The sequence below is a fragment of the Sipha flava genome, unplaced genomic scaffold (assembly GCF_003268045.1).
Source record: "Sipha flava isolate LNK unplaced genomic scaffold, YSA_version1 241_pilon_pilon, whole genome shotgun sequence".
NCBI classification, from domain to species: domain Eukaryota; kingdom Metazoa; phylum Arthropoda; class Insecta; order Hemiptera; family Aphididae; genus Sipha; species Sipha flava.
In genome coordinates, this window is record NW_020272889.1 from 255,198 (window position 1) to 276,370 (window position 21,173).

A 21,173-nucleotide genomic window follows, 5' to 3' on the forward strand; every position below is an offset into this window, starting at 1 on the left:
TACCAGATGTTACATGACGCATGCAGTTTACTAAAATGTTTTGATAACTTTGACTTGGTAATTAAGATGTTCAAGTGGGTATTTAAAAAAAAATTCAATTTCGATTACTCAGACCAATGAGACTAATAATTTAAACACATTTAGTTTCGCGTGGAATTGGAGATATTACAATGACCACATCCACGAGGAACACATTGGCAATACATGATATAAAATTAAACAGAGTAGAGAACGCGTTGGTGATATATTGTACTATTTTATTTTGTACGTACAAAATATACATATAGTACTTTTGTCATAAACATTATGTTGAAACGTTTAATATTGACGGAAAAAATAACATTGACGCCATTACATTAGGCGTAATAATTTTACAGTGTACCGATATACCACCATATTTATATGGTTATATATTTACGTATGAAAATGACAACGTTTTATTGCAAAAACGTATTGATTTCTATCTGCCGAAATGGCGTTTAGTAAACGTTAACAATAAAAAGATTAAACATAATACGATTATTGCAAAATATAAACAATGAGACAAAAATCGTTTCAAAAATATTCCGAAATTATTTTAAACAAATATAAATTAATGAATAACCTTATAAACTATATATTAAACTTCATAAATATATGTGAACAAGATATAAGGCATTATATGATGTACTTATATACATATACATTACATTTCACGTGTTATGCGCGAGAAAATAGATTTCATACAAATTGTAATAATTAAAATAATACTACCGAGTGGAATATTATATTAATAAAAATGTGCACTAAAAATACTTCCCGAATAATTGTATAATACCATACAATTAATGCATCTATAAAATATAAAAAAAATGTCGATTCACAAACCTTTTATCAGGGTTAAAATCTGAAAACATCGGATTCAACCTTTTAGTCTGAACTATTTTAAAACGATCATATGGGTTTATTTTAATAATTGTTAATTTATTTTGTAGCAGTAAGCAGTTTTTTTTACTACATAGGTAATCATTTTATTTTTACAATACAATTTATAAACACTTCTCGAATTAAATGGGTTGATTGGATTTATTTAATGCGTTCCACAGCAGTAATAGTACATCATCGTACATTCACCAACGCGTATTATTCTGCCTATCCAATGCCAAAAATGTTCGAGTACCATCTCGACATGAAAATTAAACACAAATCGTAATGCGCTTATTACCAGTGGTCTCAAAAACGCTACCCACTAGCCACCGTGGTCTGTGAGCTTTTTTGATAGAAGATTCATCACTCATTTCACTCTACTCTACCACCGATTTAAAGTACTCTAAGTCAGAACTCTTCATCATGTGCCCAAACAATTTGATTCTTTGTGCTTTCACAAAGTTGGTTATCCATGGAACTACTACCAATTATGGGATCTCTTAGTCAAAATTGAATAATAAATAAAATAATAGGAAACAACTGATTCAATCATGGATTATAATATTTAAACAATTGTAAGAAATTTGAAAAAAAATGATGAAAATAACCAGGTAGTAAAAATTATTATTTTTTCAAATAAATGATGAACTACAGTTATCAGCGATTGTTCAACATAAATAAATGTAAATCCAAACATATCTTGGAATAATTCTAAACGCAATTTATCTTAATCATCATCATCTTCGCTTCCGAAAACCAATATCAAAAAAAAGCAAAGTGTTTGTCACACCAAATTGTTATGCCTCTATTTTATTAGGAGGTATTTACCACTTCACCGACTGTACCATCGGAATATCATCTCAAGACCAATGCAACATACAACCCATCTGCATGGATCCTAACCAAGTTCATTTTTTATTGCATCTCCCTTTTATCTAAATAAAGGTTACGAATTTCACCCTCAAAAAAGCATTACTTGATCTTAGCAATCCATCGGGCATATATTTTAAAAATACTTCAAAACACCTGATTGTTCGCACCGATGGCGTAACTAATTATAATTTAAAATATATGTACCTAACTGATAATGAGCAGATCGAATCCCACCACAGATATATAAATAAAAATAGATACCCAACTCGATATTATCATTGAAGCAAAGCTGTCATTTTAATGCTCTCAGATATATGGAATGACGTTTCTACCACTACAATTAGAAACGTGTGTGAAGTTAGCCCCCCCCACTATAAAAAATACTTTCCAAAATAATTGTAACCTTATTTTCTTAATTTGTAACTATTTGTAACCAAGTTTTTAGAATATGTAACCTCATATTTTTCAAGCTACGGGTACTTTTTCAATGAGGGGCTAACTTCACGCAGCCTCCCCCCCCCAATTCAACGAATTCGTCCAAAATAAATTGTAATTTATAAAACTCAATTTGTAACTATTTGTAACCAAATTTTTAGAATTTGTAACCTCATCAATTTTAAGTACTGATGGATTTCCCAAAGAAGATAACTGAATAAAAAAAATTAAGTTTTTAATTTATATTATCACCCAGTTCAATCAATTCGTCTAGAACAGATCGTAAGTTGAAGAAAATAAATCTATATTTAAGAAAAACAAGATCTAGAATGAATAAATGTCTTAATTAACTAGAATTTTACTTTTATTTTTATTTGATTAGGCTAAAATCTTAAATCAAAGATATTTTACAACATATTCAAATTACAAACGTATTTTTGTTTGTTCTGTTGTCAAACCACCCGGGACGGACAGGCTTTTAGCCCACTTGTCCACCGCGCAACCACGCCCGGGGATCAACCGACAATCGCGTTATGTGTGCCTTCCGAAAACGGAATATACCTACTATTTGGGTCATTCTGTGAGACGGTAGATCGAATTCGATGAATCATTAACTTTTTGTATGCATACAAGTATATATCAATATTATAATATCTATGAGGTGATTTTTGAAGTACGATAACCGTGCTTTTAAAGCTATGCGATTCTTAAGATTTTAATAGTTTTCGGTCTAAAAATCTGTATATTTTCTATTACGTGTAGTACGTATTTGCCGATCCTGGGACAATGGAAATCCATTGTTCTCCGGCTGGTCCCGCTGGTCTTGCTCGTCCTGCTGGTCCATCCTCCGCCGCCGCGTTATTTTTATCGTATATGATCGATACATTTTTCCTCTGTATTAGGTATTACTCTAATTTTCTTTGTATCGAAACCCAACTGTGTTACAATGAAATTTGAATCACAACCTCACAGGTTACGAAAAAAAATTGGGACGAATCTATGCTTTACCATTTTTAGATTGCATCAGTTACATACGGTTCTATATTTTCCAGTTAAACTATCGTAATCTTTGACAGCATTGTTTGAACTTTGTGCACATTTTGCCTTACATAGTGGACATGTTCTTTTAGCGATGATATTTTCATGATTTATTTTATTTTCTTCGGTCATTATAAGTGGTATGTTTACGTTTAATTTCAATTTTTTAACGATCTCTTCCATAAACTTTTTAGCAACGTTACCTCTACCAAAACTAGAACCTTTTCTAAATATAACTGAATCCATCTCTATATTGAATTCCTCCAACAAATATGTAGGTATATTATTACGTCATGGTGGTAAATAATATTGGTATAATTTTCTTATTCGAGTGTTGATTCGAAATCTGCATAAATTGCAAATGGATGTTTGTGTGAATGATCCCAATTTTCAAATTTTTTTTTTTTTTTTATTAGAAAATAAGGCTTCAACATTACAGGTTATTAGCCTACCGTACATTAAATGTAAAAATAACAAAAAAAAGATATGACTTAGTATTTACAGAAATTTTTACATAATTACAATTTATTTATAAGATTTATTTTAGTTAAGAATGTAATGATTTTGGTGATGTTATTTTCATTTAGTGCTTCTTCCATAGTCGGCGGTATTTTAAGGTGGTTTCTTATATCCAGGTACTTCGTGCATTCTTGGATTATGTGATGGATTGAAAGGTCAGTTTGGCATTCATCACAAGTGGGTGGTGGATTTTTGTTAAGGAGAAATGAGTGGGTTAGGAGTGAGTGTCCGATTTTGCATCTTGTGATGACAACTTCCTGTCGTCTGTTGAGATGGTAGGGTGGGGTCCATTTTTTAATATCTTTCTTAATTGTTTTGAGTTTATTTGAGAGAGGAATTGTATCCCAAAACTTTTGCCATCTAGAGTAAGTTTTATGCTTGATGGATGATTTGATGTCATTTGTTGATAAGTCGGAGGATGTTGGATGAGGGATGATTCTAATTGCAAGGTTAGCTGCCTTGTCAGCAATTTCGTTACCGGTTATGCCTATGTGGGACGGTACCCACATAAATTCGATGTTTGAAGTCGGGGTTAATATTTTTTGTATGTTTTGAGAATATTCGTTGGAAGGTAAGGGATTTTTAAGAGCAAGTAGGGCACTGAGTGAATCACTTAAAATTAGGATGTGGTTTGATGTGATCGTCTTTGCAAATATGATTGCTTCATAAATGGCTTGGGTTTCTGCTGAGAATATACAATTTTCTGGTGGAAGCTTGTGAAGTAGTGTGATATTATTATGGGAGATTGCAAAGCCAACGCCTTGAGTGGATTTGGATGCGTCCGTATATATTTTAGTGAATAGCGGGTATTTGTCTTGGATAATTTCATGAAATTTTGAGGTGATAATATTAGGATTTGTGTGGAGTTTGCTTTGTTGTAGAAGCTCAGTATTGATATTGATTTGCCAAAGCCAAGGGGGATGGTTTGGGTATATGATTTTGTTTTTAACAGCTGTACGTATATTGAGTTTGTTGATCAGTTGGAAGAAGATGTTATGTATTGATGGTAAGGGGTTTTTAATTGAGATCGTTCTATTTGCGCTTTTGTTATTGAAGAAATTATTGAATCCTATGTGATTAGGAGTGCTTTTTCTTTTGATTCCATAGTTTAAGAGTTCTTTTTCTCTGAGTAAATCGAGGAGAAGTTCTCCAGCATGGCATAAAATGCTGTTTGTGGGGCTGGTTCTGAAGGCTTATAAACGAATTCCCTCGTTATGGATTGGGTCTAACATTTTTAAGAGATTTTTTTTGGCTGTAATGTAGATTTGAGAGCCATAATGTATTTGGGATAATATAAGAGATTTATAAACTATATTGAGTGATTTCATGCTGGCTCCCCATGTATGGTGGGAAAGTGACTTAATAATGTTCATTCTGATTTTGCAGGTACTTTTGAGTCTTTTTATGTGTGGGGGTCCATTTAAGTTTGTTGTCGAATATCATTCCAAGTATGCGGAGTGTTTTACAAACGGGTATCGGCGAATTTTTAAGATATAATTGTATGTTTGCATTAGGACTAATGTGAAAGCTAATACATTGACTTTTGCTAGCAGAAAATTTGAATCCGGTTTTATGAGACCAGTCTTGGAGTAGATTAGGTGAGTTTTGTAGTGTTTCTACTGTTGTTATGATGTTTTGTCCGCTGCAGTAAATGTGACAGTCATCGGCGAATAATAAGTGTTTTGTGGGTTTTGGAATATTTTTAAAAATGTCGTTGATGGCCAATAAAAACATAGTAACACTGATAACAGATCCTTGAGAGAGTCCGTTTTCAGTTTGGTGAATTTTTGATAGTTCTGCGTGAGCTCTGACTTGAATTTTGCGATCATTTAGGAAATTTTGTAAGAATAGAAACATTTTGCCATTAATGCCACTTTTTTGGATGATTTTGAGGACTCTATTTCGCCATTCCATATCATAGGCCTTTTCTAAGTCTAAAGATATTAGTATGAGGTGTTGTTTTTGATTTTTCGCATTACAGATATCAGTATGGAGAGTGGAGAGTATGTCAATAGTCGAGTGGTTTTTGCGGAAACCACATTGTTCCTTAGTTATTAAGTTGGATGTTTCTAGATGCCAAATGAATCGTTTATTGACCATTTTTTCCATGGTTTTTGCAAGCGTATTAATAAGAGAAATAGGTCTGTAGTTGATAATATTGAATTTGTTTTTATTTGATTTAGGAATTGGTATAATGATCGCATTATGCCATTGGTCAGGATAAATACCTTTGTCCCAAATGGTATTATATATTTGGAGGAGGAGATCATGACCTATTGTGGGGAGGTTTTGTATAAAAGAAAAAGGTATTTCGTCAGGACCGGGGCTTTTGCTTTTACATCCAGATAAGGCATTGAAGAATTCATTTCGATTGAATGGCGCATTAAGGTGGTTGTCGTGTTGGAGGAAATTGGTTTCAAGTTCAATTTTGAGATTATCTTCAACAGTATTTTTGAAATTTATGAATTCTGGGTCATAATTAGTGCAGTCACTATTTTTTTTGAAATGAAGTGCGAAAGCTTCGGCTATATCTGAAGGAAGTGTGAGTGTATTATTGTTGGAAAGTAGATTGGGAGGAAGTGGTTGGTGATTTATGCCCTTGATGGATTTAATTTTATTCCACATTTCAGTTGGAGATGTATTGGAGCTTATTGAGTTGGTGTAAATTTGCCACGATTCAGTTTTACTTTTTTTTGTAATAAATCTAGCTTGGGCACGTGTTTTTTTTAGGTTTATATGGTCAGCCATTAGTTTGGTTTTTTTTTAATCTGTTTAATGCTTGTTTATATAAATTAATTGCGTCATTACAATCTTTATTCCACCAGGGAACTTTTTTTCTTTTTTGTTGTGTATTTGTTTTTCTAATAGTCTTGTTAGCGGCTTCTAATATAATATTGCAGAATTTGTCAATGATCAAGTTAATTTGAGTTTAGTTCGTTGCGAGATGAAGATTAATTGGATTCTCAATAAGATTTTGTGATATAATATCACTGTATAAGTTCCAATTTGGATTTTTGAGGCACCATCGGGAGCGTGGGTGGATTTTAGGAGATTCGTCAAGGATTTTTATGGAGATAGGCCAATGGTCGCTGGTGCTGTATTCTGTGAGGACTTTCCAATCGGTTTTAGGAGCGAAAGCACTGTTTGATATTGTGAGATCAATGGCCGAGAAGGAGTTGTAGGCTGCATTGTGGCGTGTATATTCCCCGGTGTTGAGTAATGTTATTTGATCATTTTCTAAGAATTTTTCCATGGTTTTACCTCTGGGATCAGTAAGATTAGATCCCCAGATATGGTTTCGGCTATTAAAGTCGCCGAGAAAGAGAAATGGTTTGAGTAATTGTTTGATGATATCATTTAGATCATTAAGCAAAAGATTAGTACTATCAGGTAAATAAATGTTGCAAATACATAAGGGAGTTTTGAGGTGTAAAGTGATAGCAATAACTTCTAATGGAGATTGGATATGAATTTCGGTGCTATCAATGAGATTGTTGACGAAAATTGCTACTCCTCCGCTTGCACGGAGATGTGTTTGGCGATTTTTGAAAAATCCTTTGTATCCTTTTATGGTAAAGGTGGTATTAGGTCGTAAATTTGTTTCTTGGAAACAGAGGGTGGTTGGTTGGAGGGCTTTTAATCGGTGAATATCGATATTGTGTTTGGCTAAGCCGTTTATATTCCATTGAATGATATTATCCATGGTAAGCAATAACAGAAAATATATAGTTAAGGTTTGTGTGATTTTTCGTTTTGTTTTATTGGGCGTGTTCAGATTTGGATTAAACTTTATTTGAGAGGTTGGGTTTGAAAAAGTAAATTTGAAAGTTTTATTAGTCGTGATTTCAGTGATTTGACTTTTATGTTTGGACGAATTTTTTCGATTATGTCCATTACGGTTGGTATATCTGAGTTTGTGTTTTCAATCAGTGCGTGGATATTTATTGCTTTGTTGTTGAAATTGTCCAGGATGTATTTAAATTGTATGTAAGTGATTGGTGAGGAGCCATTTGTGGTAAAGTATTCGATAGTAGGTTTTAAATTTTCGTCCAAGTTTGTATCCAGACTGCTAGAAGAATTTGATCGGGATTGTATTTTAGGTTTCTTGATAGTTTTTTCATTTTTAGTGTTAGTGGATGAAGATAATAATATATTTGGGGAGTCAAGGAGTTTAGTTGACGATGAATCTGACATCATTCTTTTATGTGTTTCATTGGGGGTATGTGACAGTGTATCATTGGGATGATTTAGGGTTGAAGAAAAAAATTTGTTTTCTTCAGTGTCTTCGATCCAATCAGTTTCGGTTTTTTCAAAAGGTGTATCAAGCTGTGGGCTAGTGGGAGGGGGTGTATTTTCCATTAATTCGGTATGGTTTATAGGCGGGTCTTCGTGTTTGTTTAATTTGTTTGGACTAGATGGTATGGGCATATTTTTTGATTTATCATCAACGTTATTTTTACAATTGTTTGTAGTATGGCCAGTAGCTTTGCATAAAAAACAAGTAATTTTATCGTCAGTGAAAAAGATTCTAAATTGTGACTCATTTTGTGTAATTAATAACGAGTTTGGGAGTTTGGGAATGTCTTCGTGTTTGAGGTATATATGTCTACGGAAACTCATTATATGCTCGTACCCTTCAATATTGATTCCAGCTTTGAGGTTGTTAATTTGAGATATGGGCAATATATCTATGTTTTTTAGGGTGTCGGTAATTGCTTGGTTGGGTATAGAAGGGCATACGTTGGATATAATGAATCTTTTGGCCGGGTTTAATAATCTGCGTATTGGTATATTTTGGTCGTTGATATTTATTGATTGTGTTGTTTGCATTAAATTATCAAGTATTTGTTTGCTGGACAAGAAGACACAGAAGCGGTTGTTTGAAATTCTAGAAATAAATGTAATATTTTTTGGGGAGACAATTTTTCCAATTGCAAGTATGTACTCTTTTTGAGGTATACCATCAATTGAATTGAAGACTAAGGCTTTTTCGCGGCTAGGCGTCTTTTCCATAGCGACAGCAGATGCGAAATTTATACTATTGTTCGTAGTATTTAATGAGGAGTTAATCGGTTGGTCATTAGTGGATGTATTTATATTTATGTGAGGAACGATAGTGTCTGCGATGAGCGTGTTATCGCTGGACGGTGTGGTTAGAGTGGTGGGTAGAGGAGAAGTCTTGATTGCGATGCGTGTAGTATGATTAGTCGTTGAGGTGGTGGGGCAGCGAGTATTACGGTCGGTGCCTGTCACTACTATGTTTTTGTTTGATTGAAGAGACGACGTAGTATTATATGAAGATTTATAAGATGATGTTGAATTAGTAGATGGTGAGGAAACATTTTTGGTTTTGAGTGTGGGGTAAGAAATATTAGAAGTAGATGTATTTGAACGATTATGTGTGGGATTTTTAGGCGAAATGCCCGTTGGATTTCTATTCATGGCGTAGATATGGGCAGATAGGCTAAGTATTAATTAAAGCATATTACCTTTCCAAATGTCGACGTGATTATTGTGCTATCGAAAAGCTATAAAACGTACAATGCGATAAGCACACGTGTTGCACGGTCGGCTGTTAAACACGAACTGTTTCAAATTTTATAAATGGATTTGAATTAGGTATTAACGGTACAATTGGTTTTTTTTTTTTGTTATAATTCATTTTATGATCTTTAAGCCGTTGTTCAGCGGTAACCCCCCAACGGCTGGGCATACATCAATTGCGCCGAAAATCGCGGGTAAAGAAAGAAAAATTATGGAATAGAAAAAAGGTATACATCAACTGTGCCGATCGATATTCCAATGTTATAAATTGTGTACGTCAATTGCGCCGATCGATATTTTAATGTAATAAATGGTGTACGTCAATTACGCTGATCGATTCTTAAATATATATATAAACGTCTATAATACTATTTCTATTATAACTACATATCGGTTTTTACGTGTTTTAATCTAATATATTATCTATATCATAGGTAAGTTTGAATTATATTATTGTATTACTTGAAGATAAAACAAATTACAAAATGTTGACAAATACCGTGTTAGGTTATAGGTAAATCCATAGTATTGTGCAGTACAATTCCACGCGTTGTTCGTACAGTCGTTCGTATAGTTGTCGTGGCTCGTGCTTAAATTTATAATAGAAATAGTATTAAGTGAACGTGGTAAAGAACTAATTATTTATCAAAATTATAAATTTTCTTACAAGGAACTTACGAAAAAAGGGCATAAATGGCGGTGCGCACACAAAAGTTGCAACTCTAAGCTGTACGAATAAAAATCATAAGAATAAAAAACAAAAAATCATGGTTGAAGATAATATATCCAAGTATTTAAATGGAAATTTAGATATGTTTGAATTTGTACAACGAATAAGCTACCACTACAAAAAATGATTATAAGATAATTAAATATAAATCTATTTTTATATCTACATTTTCTAATTTTAATTTAATTTTTTTAGATTGAGATTAAGATTCAAGGCACTTCATCAGAAAGATAAATTTGTATGTAATATATATAAGTATGTAAATTATTTTTATTTACTTTTAACTAATATAACTTTTTTAATACCAGCGCAATAGATGTATGCCTATTTAATATACCTTTTTTATACCGGCGCAATAGATGTATACCTTTTTAATATACCTTTTTTATACCGGCGCAATAGATGTATACTATACAGGTAGTGTCCCAAATTCGGCGCAATTGACGAAACCCCCAACGGCTGACCCCGAAATATGATTTGAAATATCGCTCACATAACAATGTGGTATATCCATTCCGCGATATTTGGGCACCGACTAATTTTTCCAAATTAGTTATACAATAATAATGTTGCCTGCCAGTTCCATCATTGAATAAAAATAAGTCGTGATAATCGTTTAATTTGTCATTGCATACTTTTACTGGATGTTTTGTATATTTTTATTGAATTTCGATTCGATAACATTTTTTTCCGACATTTTTCTTACATTAATTGTATATGTTGGTTCACCCTGTTTTATACTATAAATATTGACAGATACTTCATTTCTTTTTTCAATTTTTTTAATATCATTTAGTGTGGCAGGGAAATTTAAATTAGAAAAATCATATCTGTCCTGTATTTCTGTGTAATGAGTTAATCTTTCGAGGTGAACAGAGTTAATATGTTTCACCAATATGCTTTACTTAAAACATTCATCATCGGTATTACGAATATTAATAGTTACTTTTTTTATTTTCTATAAATGCGGATAACGAACTATATGAAGAACCTCCTAAAGGTTTGTATACGTTTATGTTCATTATTATGCCATCTATACTATCTAATGAAAACCCACTTCCTTATGTTTTTTCTTGAAATATCTTAAGAAAATTTAATTCCAACGTTTTATTAATATCGTCTACTTTATACAAACACCTAGCGTGAGTTTTGAACTTTATTATCTTTAATAGCTACTCAAAAAACTCGGAGGTGATGATTTAATTCATACTTAATAGATACGTCACAGTACGTGATTGATATCCAGCCGTGCAGCACAAGTGTTCTTCGTTTTAACGTTTTATTTTTTTCACAATTATAATGTGATACCAATTCGATTTATAATACTGCGTCTGTTTTTCTTTTATTATGTAATTTATATTTTTATTATTTTTTTAAAAATTGTATGTCATTATGTGGCGTTTAAATTGCATTAATCACATAGACGTAATTATTTTTTATGAATGTTTAAAATTAAAATTAAAATACCTTGAACACACTAGTTTTAGTCATTACACTCGAGTAATTCGAGATTTTCAGTATAAAAACTAGATACTTACAACTATAAAATTTTACACATTTTGTGAGTACCCGTAATGTTACCTAATCAATTTTCTTCCAATCAGTATTTATTAATTTCCTATTATTTTATTAATTTTAATTTATAATGTGATTTCACTTTATCGAGAAAAATTAAAAAGTTAATCACATAAATTTAATTTATAATATAAATTCTACTGGATGCATCTAAATTTGAATATTATTAGTATAATTTTGGCAATACGAAAAAAAATAGCAGGTTTCAAACAATAAAAATTAGAATACCTTTCAATATTTGGACATTATCTATTATAACTGTTGCCTAGAGATTAATAAAGGCGAACGTTAAATCATTTCATTTTGTGACATTTTGAGTATTTACTTGCACTTTTACGATTTCGATTAAAATTTTGCAAAATGAAAATTTTCAGAAGATTAGCTCGATCCATCAACACAAAAGTTCGTGCCCTCGTTAAAGGGGTGCGAGCGGTACGATTACGAAAAAAAAACCGTATGGACGTTCATCAACCGGCTTTAAATGACCTAGTTGAACACGATGAAGATAATCCCAGTTCAACTGAACTACGCATTGAGTCGGAAGAATCAACAAGAGTCGATTGTCTGACAACCTCTGAACACAATCGTTATCTACCAACTTCCGAACAATCGGAAAAACGTGCAGAATTTTATCAACCGGACTTAGTCAAACGTGGCGAAGAAAGTCTCAATTCATTCGAAGCATCCGTTGGCGTCGAGACTACTGAATCGAGAGCCGGTCAGATATTCACCGAAAACAAACGTTATCTACCGGCATCCGAACAAGCGAGAGAAAACGAAGATTTTTGTGACATCTATAGATGTGAAAGTGACCCATCAGTGTCCAGCGGAACATCAGCAATGACCATACCTTCGCGCCAGTACTCGTACGAGAATCATTTCTATCCAACGGCTTCGGAATCGTCTGTCGAATTCGACGAATGGAGTAACGCGTTGTCAACGACACCATCGTCAATCGCCGATGAAAATCAGGAATCGAGAGATTATCGTTCGGCGTCAGAAAAGTCTGAAGTAAATGAAAATGACAACGGTGACGATGCTAGTGTGTCCAGTGAATCGTCGGGTATGACCATACCTTTGCGGCGTTCGGAAATGTTCGACCCGGAAAACAAGCGTTTCCATCCAGCGTATTCTGGCCGCAAGTACCTTACGAGCGGCGGACAAGAAACGGTCGCAAGAGCCGAATATTCGTACAGGAGACGATACTATCGAACGGCTTCGGAAACATCCGTTGAACACGATGAAAGACGAAACGGTTCGGAATACTGTGCAGGTGAACGTACCCAAACGCCTGATCCGTCCACCGAATAACCGGATCGACTTTGAAAGACTTGAGGATCGTTCGGATAAGTTTGATTACAATTATTGAACAGTTCCTGTATAATAACCCCCTAACTTTATTTTAATTCAATTCTTTTTAACATTATTGTTTCGATAATATCTTAATACTCGATATGTGTGGGTCACGTTATATTATACATTCATATATTGCAATTTAAATTTGATAACAACATTTTCCTTTACTATTTTATGAAAAATTTTAGAGGATTTTTAGTTCTGAATGTATGCTATGATGTATATTAAAATAGAAAAACATCATTCGGCTAAACCTGAAAAAAATCCTTTCAGCTGTTCATAGTTTTTTTTTTTTTTTAATTTGAATATTGAATATCAACATAGTAGTAAATGCTTATGTGAAATAAAGCACATTTCAGACATCTTGGTAAATGGATAGACAGGGTTATTAATGATTTAAATACGTGTGTGAAGTTAGCCCCTCCCCACTATAAAAATACTTTACAAAATAATTGTAACCTTATTTTCTTAATTCGTAACTATTTGTAATCAATTTTTAGAATTTGTAACCTCATCAATTTTGAATCCCGATGGATTTCCCTAAGTAGATATCTTTATAAAAAAGTTAAGATTGTAATTTATAATATCACCCAATTAAATTAATTCGCAAGTTATCGTATTATTAATTCGTAAGTATATTGTAAGTTGAAGAAAATAAATCTATATTTAATAAAAACAAAATCTAGATTGAATAAATATGTCTTAATTAACTAGAATTTTACTTTTATTTTTATTCGATTAGGCTAAAATCTTAAATAAAATATGTTTTATAACATATTCAATTTATGAACATAGGTAATAAATTGTTACCGCTCGTAACTTATTATAAGAAGCCACTTTACATTCATTAAAATTTAATAGTATAAAATAAACTATTAAGTAGATTAATGTAAATATTTCTTTGTATTATTAAAATTATTAATTAAAATTATTTTTTAATATAAATATACACCTGTTAGAGCCTTACAAAAATAAATAAAAAAATTCATTTCGGGAAAAAAAATTAATTAAATTTTAAAACGCTTACAAATCTAACATACTTAATCTGATATTTTTATATAAAATAATAGATGTGGTTTTACATATTTGGATTCTGTACACTTATATTTTGTTCTTTTTTTTACCAAGTTATTATGTATTTCCCAATAACCTTTAACACGTTTGCAGGGTGTTACGTAGTGGCCCATGTTTTTTACATCTGAATCTCCAATGTATGAAATTATTGACTTTGGTGAAAACCTAAATAATAAATTATTTATAGTATTAGTATATGTATAATAAATTACCTCCTACATTATATACGAATAGTTATTATTAACATTTAAATGTTTACCTTTCTTTTTCAAAAAACAACTTTGATTGTATATCATTGACCAAAATTTTATTTTCATTTATCGTATTATCTTTAAATACGTCTGTTTCCAATAAAATATGTTCCTGCAATACTCTTTTGGAATTTCTACTTATTTTTTTGCAGTTTGGACACCATTTTTCTTTTTTTTTTTTCATAACATATTTATTTATATCTTCTAAGTGTCCACTACTATTTAACAATTCGTTGAGTATTATTGTTGCATCATGAAATACGGTTTTTGTAGTACAAATGGTGCATTCCAATGTTTGTATACTGCTAGGTATATCAGAAAGAAGCTTGTTACTTAAAGCAATAATATTGATATTTGCGTCCAACATTGAGGTTCCGGATTCTACTGGTGACTTTTTAAAAAATCCACTATCTAGCAGCAAATTACCTCGTTGTTGATAAGTAATGCTTGTTGATCCATGAAGAGCTACATCTTTGCATAATCTTATAAAAGGATTAATTTTATTATTATCAATATATAACTTATAACTTTTGCTATCGATGTAACTTACTGTTATTGCTACTAAAAGCGAATCAAAAGCACACGTGTTAAATATCAGAATTTTTTCTTTATTTACTTTAACAGCGGGTAAAAGATTTCCGTTTAATATCACTGATAATGAAGTTGATCGTAATCCTGAAGTGTTTAGTACATGACGAATATCTGAACATGGACTTATATATTTTGATAATCATTTGGAATTTATTATTTTTTTTTTAATTTTGTTTGGTTGGTCTACTTTATTTCTCCAATTTTCTTGTATCATCAGTTCATCTGTTATCATTATATTTAAATCAGATTAATGTGAATTAATAGAAATATCATCATCACTATAAAATTCCAATTCAACATCATTACTTATATCGCTATTTATATAAATTTCCTTATTTGTTTCATTATCATATCAATACTGCTGTTGTTTGATTTAAAATCATTTTTTGATTTATAATCTTGATTTTTGTTAACTTGTAATGATCTGGCCATTTTCAATTCTCCTTCTATCGATAATAAATGTAAACCAACAAAACGGTCTATAGTGCTAAGTGATTGTCTCAATTAATTTTTGGAATGAGAAAAATATCCTTCGACTGGTGCTGAAGTGGCCGTTTCATACTTTGATTTATAGTATCTAGCCATCATGTTTGTCCAGAGAGGAAAATCTTTCGTAATCCGAAAAAGAGAAGCACATAAGCCAGGTAAAAAGTACCCATTCAAACGATCACCACGTGATTCATATTATTTGAAATATTATTAAGACATTGAACATTATTTTGAATATCTTCATTTTCTTCAACTATTTCTTGGTCATCTGAAATTATATTTTCTTTGAAATCAACATTTATTTTCTTCAATTTACGATCTGTTCTAGACGAATTGATTGAACTGGGTGATATAAATTAAAAACTTAATATTTTTATTCAGTTATCTTCTTTGGGAAATCCATCGGTACTTAAAATTGATGAGGTTACAAATTCTAAAAATTTGGTTACAAATAGTAACCAATTGAGATATACAAATTAATTAAGTAATATACAATACAAATTAAGAAAATAAGGTTACAATTATTTTGGAAAGTATTTTTTATAGTGGGGGGCTAACTTCACACACGTCAATTAGAAACTGTTTCCGTCACGCTGGGTTTCAGGTTGCGATGAACGACGAAACAGAAAAAGAAACAGTTATTGTCAATGATTTGGACACAGAGTGCTTTCCTGAAGAAAACTTGCAACATTTTGTCGAGGTTGACGCTGCTCTTTGTACCACTGAAGAACCTAAGGAAGAAGAAATCGTCAATTTTATTTTAAATCCAAATGCGAATGAAAACGAACAAGCCGACAACGAGACCGAAGAAATTGTATATAACGTATCGAATTTTTCGGAAGTGCATTTTTCAATTAATCAAGTTCGTACTTTTGTTTCGTTAAACAACGATATAAATACGCCAGAAATATCAATTACATTAAAAAACATTGCTGATTATGTTGAAAAATCTTTTTGTTCTAGTTATAGACAAAGCTCTAGAACTGATTATTTTTCAAAAAAATAAATTTAAAACTATTTTTTAATGAAGTGGGATTTAAAATATATATTCTAATATTTTTCACTTTTTATTTTTTATAAATATATTATACTATTTGTATGATAAAACATTTAAAAAAAAATTACATATAAGTTATTAAATAAATCAATTTAAAAAAAAAAACAATTTTTTTTCATCCGGATATAAGAAAGTTCGAATATAACGATCTGATTTTCTAGGTCCCTTGAAGATCGTTATAAGCGAAATTCGACTGCATCTTCAAAATTATAAATAAAAAAATTAAAACATTTTTTTTTACCATTTAAAATAAAGAAATAATCCATTTTACTATACACATGATATATATTCATTATGAATTTTATAACGGTACAAAAAAAATTTGTTGTACGCATTTAAATTATTTGATTATTTGATAAATTTGATAAATTATTATTATTTAATATGGTAGTTCACCAAATTAATTTATATTTTACCTTTATTATATATTCTAAATTTCCGGATATCCAGAAGGGCTTTGGGGGTGGGCAAAGCCCCCTCAAAAATGTTTGCAAATGTTAAAAAACATTTTTTGAAATATTGAGAACATTTTCGTTATAATAATATTTATATATTATATACCTAATAGGTGCAATAGCAATTTATACCGAATTTATACAAATTGCTACAAGTAGCACTTACTTTGGAAGTTAGCTCTAAAGGTATGAGCGTAATTTTGCAGTTATGCAAAAAATTTAGACATGGGTGAGAATTTCTATGCTCCAAGATCGATTTACCAATCTATTCTTCGCATTGAAAATGACCTGACTAAAAGTATTGATAGTGAAAATATTTTAAATTAATTCTCAAAATCCTCCAGAATGCTGGTTTTGAAGTAAAATATCCATTACTGTTATCACCTAATTATTGATATGTTAATTGTCTTTTATGCATTCAATAATTTTGTAGTATCAATAAAAATGTGGCGGTGTCGTGTTATCACCGCCAACAAAATGTATTTAGCGAGGTCACCAGTTCAATAACGTGAACACCAAGTTTTGTCGTATGACAAACAGTTTTTATTTACAAAGATATACAATATATAATGTACAAAGGATGTGTGTCTAAGTTAGGCGGCACAATAGTCGCGTACGACGGTATCGAGTACGGACAGATACGCGACGCAGAATATAATAAAAAGTCACTCGACGGTAGAGATGTTGGACAACGGATGTCGAGTCGGTTGTCGGTCGAGGGTGGTTTTGAGACGAACTTTGCGAAAGGGACGCAATAGAAACAGTGTCGTCGACACAGATATACATAATAATGTATCTGTATTATTCATAGACATATTTATTAATATGTCTATGGTATTATTGTAAAATGATGTTATCAATATATATGAAAACTGATAAGGTATTCCGGCCTCATTTAAAATGGTGACTGTTGGCCTCAATTGAAATATACGGACTACATAGGCAAGTTAGCTATCTAGTTTATTATGTATATCTGTGGTCGTCGATGACGAGCTTCGAGTCCGTTGTCTAGTCGGTCGAACGACTCATGGAGGTCGGTCGAGTGACGGAGCGTGGGGGCAACGGTAGTGTCGCCACCTTCACGGCAGTGTTGTGGTGGAACGTGTGAAGGTACGCCACAAAAAAATAGATTTTTTGAATAAAATAAAATTTGAATATAATGTTTATAATTGATAAATAATTGAACTTTAAAGGGGGTGTGGAGGCGAAGCCCCCACTTTTTAGATTTATGTAAATAATTGTAGCCTCGCCAACATTTTCAATGGATATCCGCTAATGATGGTCTATGATGGTATAGAACTTATTTCTTACACACTATTATGTTCTGTAAATATTACAATTCATGAAGTAATCATAACTAACTTAAATGTACATAAAGTTATATTTTGAAAAATACAGTCAAATCCTAAATAAAAGGTAAAACATAATAATAATGTTGATTTTCATCCTTTTATTTTATATCTATTTAAAATCCATGTTAGAATGTGTTTTTTTTTTTAGGAAACTATCATTATCTAAATGTATCTGGTCAATGAATTCCGTTACCAATAAAATTACTATTATTTAACTTGAGAATTGCATTCAGTTGCAATAACATACCCTAAATCACTAAATAAATAAACACTAGAATGAGTATTATTAAATTTCTCATGAAATATAAATACAGTGTATATCAGTATATCATTTATAAAGTTTAATTAAAGTATTAAATTATCAATTTCCAAAAATTTCAAAATAATAATTTAAGAATAAAAAAAATGAAAATTTAAGAAACTCAAGATTTAAAAAATAAAAATTAATAATTACAATATCAATAAGGCCACAGTTAACTCTTTAATTTTTTTATATATATTTCATCTCACAATTTAATGAAAAATAATCACCGACATTTATAAAAATTGATTACATGCTATACTTAAAATAATAAAAACATTTTTTTTTTTTTATAGGTTACAAATTAGGTGTTTACATTTTACACTTAATATAATATATACAAGGGTTTATTATTCAATAATAACAAAAAAGAAATAAAAGCAATAATAATTTATAAGTTATATTTTACTAGATATGCAACAACCAGTTTATTCATTTTCGACATTTTTGACAACCAAAATAGATACAATTAAAAAAATAAATAAATAACAAATAAATACATAATTTATATTTATAAGCTATTTTAGTTATTATATGTAATTATTTAGTAACTAATTGGACATTTAGTTTTCTCTTAGGTACTTATTCTCCTTTATTTTTGTGTTTCGCGTTCTAGATAAATATCCTAGCAATATGTTTCGATTGATTTAGTTTCTCATTTATGTATATTTATTTATTCATTAATCTTATTGTCCACATTTGTATGTTAAGCTTGTTTTCCACGATTGATTCAAGTGGATCGATTAAAGTAAAATGGATTACAATTTAAGTATTATTTATAATATAAATTTTATACAGATTACAATATTAGGTACTGATTATATTTAAATAAGGAATGTAATTATTTTGTCATATAAATTTTAAGTCTATTTTTGAAGTATTAAAATATTTATTGTATGTTAAACATGCCATCAGGCGTTGTGACCCTATCATATTCCCAAATATATTTATGTTACCTACTAAAAATTTTGTGTTATCTCCCTGTTTCTACGTCGACGCCAGAAAGATCTTTTTCTGATTTAAAAGGAATAATTGCCTCCCTCAGAAACAGTATGAAAGAGGTATGTATGTAATTTATTTTAATTTAATTATTTAATTGTAATTTTTTTGGCTGAATAAGAAATTAAAAAAAAATATATGTATAAACAATAAATTAAATTTGATTTCATTTTATTGAACTTTTTGTTAAACAGCATCATCTCAATGGATTGGTACTATTGAGTTATTACCGAAATATCGTCATCACGCCTAATTTAGGATTATCTGTTGTTGACTTAACTCTTTGTTTTTCCAAACCTTGTTCTATAATTTCGAATGAAAAGTCAAAAGAAACCTAAATGTCTAGTTTGAGAAAAAAAAAATATTTGAACACAAAAAATCTGACACTCATCTTAAAGCATTAGAATTACATGAACAATCGAAAGAAAAACAAATAGAAAAAAGTTTCGAATTCAAATTATTGAAAGTATGAAATCAAAGTTCACTACTACTGAAAAAGTTTTTAGAATTATTTATAAAATTGAAAAACTCAAAGGCCTATTATTGAATTACCGAATTAAATAGATAATAGATTAACAAGTTTTAAATGTTATGAATATTGGAAATATTTTACACTCTGATAAAATATCTATGGATATAGCACTCTACATAGCATGTATAGCATCAGAGAGGAACAGTAATGATTTACCAAAATATAATTTTAACTAAAACAGTATAATATAGTAGGTACAATTTATGTATTAAAAAAGGCTTAGTATTTCAGGAAGGGGAAATTACAATTTTGGGGGGTTAAAGCCCCAAATTCTTTGATATGTTTCCAAAAAAAAAAATAGAGTTCCGGTTCAGAAAATTTTCTATTTCAAGCACTGCATAACATATAACATATCAATATATATCCACCTTGGTTATCACCATTGATTATAAATATCATTTATAATCAATGTTATAACTTATTACATATTTGATATTACTAAATAGTTTTTGTCATTTATTCTCTGGGTAGTCAAAATAAAAAAAAGAATATCAAAAAAATAAAAATAATAATACAGACCACGTGTACATGGTTATATTTGCAGTTGGACGCAAATTCTAAATAAGCATAAAGCACCATTAAAATATAACAAACGTTTAAAAAATTTTTAAATTTTTTGAAACATTTCGGGGGGGGGGGTTGTAGCCCAATAGCCCTCCCACCTATATATGCCACTGATCGATTGATACAAGATACAACACAATTATTAGTGTGTGGCTCTTGTATGTACAAAATATTATAACCTATTCAGTACGTAAATTGTTTATATTATTCTATTGATAGACAAAAAGTTTAGGGTTCTTAAATAATCAACAATCAATTAGTTATTTTTTGCAATGTATGAAACTCTTTTGAGAAATTTGGGATTTGCGCAAGCCCCCTTTATTCCCACCCCCTTGGATCCATGCCAGCCTACTTAAGTTATACAATTATTAATGATATTTATTTAATACATTTTATTGTATAGTCGTACACCAAGCATATACAAAGGAAATGGTAGGTCCGCGGCCGATTTTAATTGCGACTCCCATCCCCCTCTACACGACGGTTGTTATCGGAACTGTTGATAACTATGAGTCAACGAAAAAAATTAAAA

The 21,173-nt window shown here is 30.7% G+C and overlaps 1 protein-coding gene across 1 annotated transcript; it reads left to right on the forward strand.

Annotated features, from left to right (window-relative positions):
• Window positions 1-9,877: 9,877 nt before the first annotated feature.
• On the forward strand, window positions 9,878-13,426 carry LOC112684106. The gene is made up of 3 exons (XM_025555427.1): window positions 9,878-10,105; window positions 10,241-10,300; window positions 11,995-13,426. The coding sequence occupies exons 1-3, from the start codon at window positions 10,083-10,085 to the stop codon at window positions 12,929-12,931; spliced, it is 1,020 nt and encodes a 339-aa protein (XP_025411212.1). The 5' UTR covers window positions 9,878-10,082; the 3' UTR covers window positions 12,932-13,426.
• The last annotated feature ends 7,747 nt before the right edge of the window (window positions 13,427-21,173 follow it).

Bases quoted from the DNA above. Each gene is read 5' to 3' on its own strand.
- LOC112684106 (XM_025555427.1), top strand. From the start codon at position 10,083: ATGGTTGAAGATAATATATCCAA. The intron at 10,106-10,240 runs GTATTTAAATGG...TAATTTTTTTAG, and splicing joins GTTGAAGATAATATATCCAA to ATTGAGATTAAGATTCAAGG. The intron at 10,301-11,994 runs GTATGTAAATTA...GAAAATTTTCAG, and splicing joins TTTGTATGTAATATATATAA to AAGATTAGCTCGATCCATCA.